Here is an 8,986-nt window from a genome sequence, read left to right as displayed (position 1 = left end):
AACCTAACCTAACCTAACCTAACCTAACCTAACCTAACCTAACCTAACCTAACCTAACCTAACCTAACCTAACCTAACCTAACCTAACCTAACCTAACCTAACCTAACCTAACCTAACCTAACCTAACCTAACCTAACCTAACCTAACCTAACCTAACCTAACCTAACCTAACCTAACCTAACCTAACCTAACCTAACCTAACCTAACCTAACCTAACCTAACCTAACCTAACCTAACCTAACCTAACCTAACCTAACCTAACCTAACCTAACCTAACCTAACCTAACCTAACCTAACCTAACCTAACCTAACCTAACCTAACCTAACCTAACCTAACCTAACCTAACCTAACCTAACCTAACCTAACCTAACCTAACCTAACCTAACCTAACCTAACCTAACCTAACCTAACCTAACCTAACCTAACCTAACCTAACCTAACCTAACCTAACCTAACCTAACCTAACCTAACCTAACCTAACCTAACCTAACCTAACCTAACCTAACCTAACCTAACCTAACCTAACCTAACCTAACCTAACCTAACCTAACCTAACCTAACCTAACCTAACCTAACCTAACCTAACCTAACCTAACCTAACCTAACCTAACCTAACCTAACCTAACCTAACCTAACCTAACCTAACCTAACCTAACCTAACCTAACCTAACCTAACCTAACCTAACCTAACCTAACCTAACCTAACCTAACCTAACCTAACCTAACCTAACCTAACCACCTAACCTAACCTAACCTAACCTAACCTAACCTAACCTAACCTAACCTAACCTAACCTAACCTAACCTAACCTAACCTAACCTAACCTCGACCTAACCTAACCTCGACCTAACCTAACCTCGACCTAACCTAACCTCGACCTAACCTAACCTCGACCTAACCTAACCTCGACCTAACCTAACCTCGACCTAACCTAACCTCGACCTAACCTAACCTCGACCTAACCTAACCGAGGTTTTTTTTTTTTTTTTTTTTTTGCCCACGAGGTAGGGGGAAACCGATAACCGGCTTCTCCGCAGCGGGCGGTGCAATGCTGCGGATTCGTGTGGGGCTCTCACCCACCAAAACCCCCTCCTCAACAATAAAGTCGATATCTCGGGGACCGTCACCCACGCAGCCCACCCACGCCTCCCACGCACCCCTACCCACACAACCCAACCCTCGCCTCCCACCCACGCAACCCAACCCACGCCTCCCACCCACGCACCCCTACCCACGCATCCCTACCCACGCAACCCAACCCACGCCTCTCACCCACGCAACCCAACCCACGCCTCCCACCCACGCAACCTCACCCACGCAACCCCACCCACGCCTCCCACCTACCCACACAACCCAACCCACACAACCCAACCCACACAACCCAACCCACGCATCCCACCCACGCATCCCACCCACGCAACCTCACCCACGCAACCTCACCCACGCAACCCAACCCACGCCTCCCACCCACGCACACCAGCCCACGCAACCTCACCCACGCAACCCCACCCACGCAACCCCACCCACGCAACCCCACCCACGCAACCCCACCCACGCAACCCCACCCACGCAACCCTACCCACGCAACCCCACCCACGCAACTCAACACACGCCTCCCAACCCACGCAACCCAACCCACGCACCTCAACCCACGCACCTCAACCCACGCACCCCAACCCACGCACCCCAACCCACACACCCCAACCCACGCACCCCAACCCACACACACCAACCCACGCACCCCAACCCACGCACCCCATCCCACGCATCTCACCCACGCACCCCATCCCACGCATCTCACCCACGCACCCCAACCCGGCCCAACCCACGCTCCCCTACCCAGACAACCCAACCCACGCCTCCCACCCACGCACCCCAAACCCACGCATTCTTCCCGCGCTTTCCAACCCACGTTTTTTTTTTTTTTTTTTTTTCCAACCCACTCTTTCTACCCGAGCTTCCCACCCACGCTTCCCTCCCGCCCTTTCTACCTATGCGTTTTCCTCTGCGACCTAAGATATCCGTGACCTGAAGATGTTCAACCGACCGTAACTTCCACAAATATGATTTGCCTGAGCTGAAATTTTAACCGTGTCATCTACTCATCGACCCCAGTCACTGTACCAAATATTTTCAAAATCGGAGAGGGGGACCTTTTCTTTTTTCCGGCTTAACGGCGCGATTCTAACCTCACCTAACCTCGCGGCCGGTTGCATTTACATGCCGGACGATCACTAGAAGCGAGCAGAACCACCAGGCCGCAAAATGGCAAAATCGGAGGCCTAAAAATGTCATATTTCGGCCTCAATTTTCTCCCAAAATACTAGTTTGCCTGAGCTGAAATTTTAACCGTATCATCTACTCATCGACCCCAATCACTGTGCCAAATATTTTCAAAATCGGAGAGGGGGACCTTTTCTTTCTTCCGGCTTAACGGCGCGATTCTAACCTCACCTAACCTAGCGGCCGGTTGCATCTACATGCCAGAGGATCACTAGAAACGAGTAGAACGACTAGGCAAAATTGAAGGCCTAAAAATGTCATATTTCGGCCTCAATTTTCTCCCAAAATACTAGTTTGCCTGAGCTGAAATTTCAATCGTGTCATCTACTCATTGAACCCAATCTCTGTGCTAAATATTTTCAAAATCGGAGAGGGGGACCTTTTCTTTCTTTCGGCTTAACGGCGCGATTCTAACCTCACCTAACCTAGCGGCCGGTTGTATCTACATGCCAGAGGATCACTAGAAGCGAGTAGAACGACTAGGCCGCAAAAATGGCCAAACTGGGAGGCCTAAAAATGTCATATTTTAGGGTCATTTTTCTCCTACAATTATGATTTGCCTGAGCTGAAACTTAAACCGTGTCATCTACTCATCGACACCAATCACTATGCCAAATATTTTCAAAATCAGAGAGGGGGACCTTTTCTTTCTTCCGGCTTAACGGCGCGATTCTAACCTCACCCAACCTAGCGGCCGGTTGCATCTACATGCCAGAGGATCACTAGAAGCGAGTAGAACGACTAGGCCGCAAAAATGGCTAAACTGGGAGGCCTAAAAATGTCATATTTTAGGGTCATTTTTCTCCTACAATTATGATTTGCCTGAGCTGAAACTTAAACCGTGTCATCTACTCATCGACCCCAATCACTATGCCAAATATTTTTAAAATCGGAGAGGGGGACCTTTTCTTTCATCCGGCTTAACGGCGCGATTCTAACCTCACCTAACCTCGCGGCCGGTTGCATCTACATGTCGAACAATCACTAGAAGCGAGTAGAACTACCAGGCCGTAAAATGGCTAACTCAGAGGCCTAGAAATGACATATTTAGGGGTCAATTCTCTAGTAAACTACTACTTCTAGAGTGCTCCAATTGCTACAGTAGTATCAGCAAGTGATGTAGATTCTTCCGGCAGAATATTATCTAAATCGATTGATCAAATAATCCCACTTTGCACCCTAATAACTCCTAAAATACTCCTCCTAGAGTGCTAAGACTCATACAGGAGGGGAGGGTCACAAATATTATGCACTTTCAGCCTATTGAATATAATCAAAATTGATTGGTCAAATTAACAAAGTTTACACCCTACTATTTCCTAAACTATTCATCGTAAAGTGCTAAAAGTTGTACCGTAGCATCCCTAAAATTATGCTCTTTCGGCTTGCCAAATCTTATCAAAATCGAATGATCGAATTATCAAACTTTACATTCTGCACCCCTAAAGTACTTATTTCAGGGTGCTGAAATTCACACAGTATCATCGCAAAGCTCTGTAGAATCACCATACAGACTTTCGTCTCGATCGGTTGGATAATAAACGAGATAGAGGCTCTTTTTTACCAAGTCCAAAAGGTCAATTACTCTGGAACCGCTGAAGATATCTCCATAAATAAGGTGTCAAAATACTCCTTTTTGAAAGGAAGTTCTACTCACCAAGTTTGATGAAAATCGATCCAGTGGAAACTGAGATATAGGGTGTCCCTTGAAAACTCAAAATCATCAATAACTCTGAAACTACTGAATATCTCGCTGTACCTAAGGGATCAGATGACTCGTCATAAAAAATACATTCTTCGTACCAAGTTCCGTCGCGATCAGTTAAATAACAAGCGAGATATAAGGTGATCATTGTCAGAGCAAAAGGTTGATAACTCCGAAACCGCTGGATATCTAGCTGTACCTAAGGGTCTCAAAGATGCGTCTTTCGTAGTTAAATCGACCTACCAAATTTGGTCGACATCGGTAGAAGGATAAGAGAGAAAAGGAGATAACCTTGAAATCACAAAAACGTCTATAACTCCGTAACCGCTGAGAATCCAGCTGTACCTAAGGGTTCTGAAGAACTGTCTTGACGAGAGGAACATCCTCACCAAGTTTCATACAGATAGGAAGCATAATAAGCAAGATATTGGCAAAACCTTGTCAAAACTAAATATCCTCATAACTCCTACAATTTTAACAATATAGAAAAATTATGTTACTCAGTCTAGGAGACATCTCGACGATCCCGATCGATTTATGGCATTAAATTTTAACAACCCAAAAAGTGCTCCACACTCGAATTCAAGATCCACCCTGTATATTTTATGATCGCAATTGATTCTATGACCCTCATTGAACATACGTACCAAATTTCATCGAAATCGGACGACCCCATCCAGAGACAACCCAGTCTCTGACCCCATCCCTTAGAGGTAAAACCATGGACCCCTTTGATAAGGCCACCAATAACTCCGAAAACTCTCAATAGAGAGTTGAAGTGCAGCCATGAACGTAAACGTTAACGTTATAATTGACATCTACGCATGCTCATTCGTCCGTTTTTAACGTTAACGTTAGCGTCAGCTTTACGGCCTACGTAAACTAGCGGTCTCCCACGTATACCTTAAACATCGACGTACGTTAAGCGAACGTTAAACGAGTAGCACCGATGACTTGCGAATGGCCGAATTTTGATTGTTAAATGCAATTCTCGATAACCTCAAACTGTCATTGTTTACATTTCCTGTGTATTTTCTCATAATGAATGAAAATTATAGGAAATCAGCAGTGATTTGAAAGTTATCAAAATGATTAAGTTAAATTACTGTGTTATCAGATTACATTCAGTACATAAGGAAATGGCTGAAACTACACTGCAATTCTGATGTCTCTAACACTTGAGCATTTCATTGATAATAAAATACTTCCAAGCTGAAAATTCTCTTTATTAGGCATATAAATCATTAGAACATCAATATTCCAAATGTTATTCCAGCTGTCGGAGCTCAATATTAGATAAAAGAGAGTTCACGCGAAACGAAAGCAAAATCAAATTGATAGGTTATGTTTAACGTCTGACGTTTCATGATGGCAGCACTTCAACTCAAATTTCATCACAACACGTAAACGTTATATCTGACGTTATTTCTCACGTTAACGTTTACGTTCAGGCTAACGTATTGTGCACACTTCAACTCTCTATTATCTTGCTGTAGGGGCACTTACACGTTTTCTACCCGCGCTTTCTACCTGCGCTTTCTACCCGCGCTTCCCACCCACGCTTCCCACCTGTCCTTTCTACCTATGCGTTATTCCTCAGGGACCTAAAATAACCGTGACCTGAAGATGTTTAATCTAGCGTAACTTCCACAAAAATGATTTGCCTGAGGTTTCTACTCTGTAATGTGTGGTCAGAGACACAGAAGTTGGTAACAGCTCTAAGTTTAGATTTTGTGTTGCGGAATTCAGGTTGGTATTGTGGTGATCTATGGACTATATGTGGATTATATGTGAATCTATGCACTACCTTACGTTGATTCGAATTTTGCACAGCTTTTTATGTTCTTAATATAATCGTATAAATTGGAAACATAATTGTGTCAATTTCAAGTGACATTTAGTTTTAATAAGGTTTTTAATAAGGTAGTCCATAGACATAGAGACATGAACTGTGCCTTCCCTTTCTATCCATGCATGAAATAAGGTCGAAAAAATTGACAGAGAGAAACTGAACATCGGGCATGCTAGTTGTCTTTTTCTAGAATTTTGATTGGTCCGCACTCTCCTCTATTTGAACACAAAAGAGACAGGTAATGCCCGACGATCATTTCTCTCTTTCTATGAAATAGCCAATTTCATGTGTAGATGTATAATACTAACCGGTATTATAGGTCCATGATTTCATGCTTGCATTGCTCAGTCCATGTTTCTATGTCTATGGTTCCAGTTCTTTGATTGAAAGTAGAGAACTTTTTGAAGATTCTTTGTGACCAGATATTAAGCTGCGTCCGGACTTCAAAATCTACTGGAATGTCAATCATTCTTAGGTTGTGTTCGGAATCAACGTCGAATCATCGCCCAGTGTACGTCCGACGTCTGAAACGGTTGTTCTATTGGTTGTCGGACAGTTAAAGAGCGTGTTGGGCAACGTTCGACGTTGATTCCGAACACAACCTTGAAGGTTACTGATAAACTGAACTAATCGTAATTTGGCGGGAATTGAAAGCATTGTTGACGAGATGATTGACAATTTTTTGTTATAACAAATTCTTCTAGAATTCATACAAAACGTATTTTGGGTGAAGAAATGAAGCATATTCAATATAATAAAACATTTATTTACTAGAATGGTACAATGTACAGAATTACAGAAATATTATTGAAAAAAAGGTAAAATAGTTATGAAGATAAAGTCAGTGTGTCATTGAACATTCAAATTGAAATCTATATAAGAAAGCTTGCACTTTCTCAACATACTATTTCATGTTGAAATGCTGACATAATATGAAAAATGTAAAATCGTCAGCGTATTAAAATATGTCAGAATGAAATTTCAGATTTGTCAAAAGATGGAAATGGGACATTGAATGTAGTTTCTTTATTTCAGGTTTTTTTAAAGTTGAATTTGTATCATTGATTGAATTGAATGAATGTTACTTTATTTCAGGATAAGAAACACATCTTGTTTATTTTCTAAATAATATAACATTATATCTACATAATTTCACTCAATATTTTCTATAGGCATAGTTGAAGAAGTAGCAATCCAAAACCAAATTTTGTCAATTTTAATTGGTGAAAAAATTCTTCGAACATTGTAGCAGAAAATGGACAAATTCATTTACATATCTTCAAACAAGGAATCGGCAAAATTATGGCGTTCAAAGCTTTACCACAATAGTTAACGAGACCCCATCAACACTAAGCGTAACTGTCTTAACATTAAGCATAAATAAGTGGAGGGGCAGCACTTTCAGTTACATTTTGTCGAAATCAGATACATTTGGTTGACATAGGGAACTTTTGGTTAGAATCTGACGAATATGTTACACAGTGGCATGGTTCCTGACATCCAGCATCAGTACCAAAAAATATTACAATCCAATTAAAATTTGTACTTAACTGTCAACTATCAATAAATGCATTTCTAACCTAGCTCATTCATTTACATATTTAATCCTATACTTTTATCGGTTTCATTAGTAGTCATAAATGAAATAAAAATTACATATCTCAAAAATATTCAATTTTCTTTTATCGATTCATCAGACAGGAATTGTCGAAAATGAAAATTCTATTTTATGTACGTCAAAATGGCCTTCAACGTAAACATCCAAGCACGATAGAATAAAAAAGTCCTTTTTATCAAAAATCGAAAATAATAATATTCCTATCATCTGTCACCAGGAAAACAGTTCAATCAGCAGTCTCAGCCAACTTCAACTCGTTTAAATCAAAATTTCGCACTCCCGTGGAGGCCAGCGCGCCCGTTGGCAAAAACATGAACTACCATATTGGTACATATTTTAGGGGACAAAAAATCTATGGTCTCAAAGCAGCGATCGTTCTCCTTCTCTCTACTCTCCATAGCTTGCGTTCACAAACTTACTCTGAGCATGACCATACTCGTACTCTACTCTCGGAGTAAGTTTATGAACACACCCATAGAGTTACCCTTTGGTTATACCCACAGAACACTAATAAATACCTAACCTAACTCGATAATCTTCGAATTTTCATAGTCAAATTTGGTAAAACTTCGAGCTATGCCCCATCGCCCCCATCTCAGATTTTAATGATTATGTTGTCCTAAAGGACTGTGTAGGACTAGGATTACCTACTACTATTTCCAAAGTGTTCGCCAGAAAACAGAAGTTTATTGGCTTTCTTACTTTCACACCCTATGGAATAAAGATCTCTAATGTTTGCTGTAGAACTAGAAGGTATTGAAAAGAAATACTATGTAGCGCACAGGCCAAGGATAATACTTTGCATACTGGGGTGTAAATCAAACATCACTAAACTAATGGTGAAGTTATAACTAAGGATATGGTCCGTATATACACTTTGGTTTCTTTGGTTAGTAAGTGGTTGGTCTGTATATCTGTCACCAGAGTAACCGTACTAACTCTCTGTAACCAAAGTGTGTATATACAGACCTCACCCTAGTTAAACTTAAGCAATTTTTTTAATTGTCCCACTTTGTTTGCTGCCAAATTCATTTGGTACCTCTTTATTTTGACATTGGGCTTCTGCGAGTATAAATACAGGTAAGTATAAAATGAATGTATCTGATACTTAATAGTATCTGTTACTCAGAAGCATTCTAGTTGCTCATCTCAACTAGATGGATGCACCTAAAGTTTATAACAAATTACTCCATTCAAAGTTCATTACAAGACGTAGAATTGCCTATCCACAAAACCTAGTAGTATATAAGGACTGTTGCAGTGTTAGTGAAGAAAACTAACTATAATTATAATTAACCTCACGTTCCAGAAGGAAACTTTTCAATTTTTTTAAGAAAAAACTAAGGATTGCTGGCTTCTCGTTAACATTTTCGTAATCTGAAACCCCAAATTGGTGAATACGAATTTTTTCACGTACCTGGCACAGTTCTTTCTAAACTGCATAATTACCGCTATTTAGTTTCACACAATGAATTTTCAATTATAGTTGAAAATAAAATAAGATTTGGGGGAAAATTGAAAAATCA

The 8,986-nt window shown here is 41.0% G+C and overlaps 1 protein-coding gene across 1 annotated transcript; it reads left to right on the top strand.

The window, feature by feature from the left end:
• Positions 1-1,039: 1,039 nt before the first annotated feature.
• On the top strand, positions 1,040-2,029 carry LOC123307701 (extensin-like; the record flags this gene model as incomplete). Its single annotated transcript, XM_044890113.1, has 2 exons — positions 1,040-1,405; positions 1,483-2,029. Coding segments are annotated over 2 exons (913 nt in total), but the record flags the coding sequence as incomplete, so codon positions are not given.
• Positions 2,030-8,986: the final 6,957 nt, after the last annotated feature.

The sequence above is a fragment of the Coccinella septempunctata genome, chromosome 1, assembly GCF_907165205.1.
Source record: "Coccinella septempunctata chromosome 1, icCocSept1.1, whole genome shotgun sequence".
Taxonomy (NCBI): Eukaryota; Metazoa; Arthropoda; class Insecta; order Coleoptera; family Coccinellidae; genus Coccinella; species Coccinella septempunctata.
Note: the sequence above shows the minus strand (reverse complement) of the source record. Positions and strands in the feature narration are given on the sequence as shown.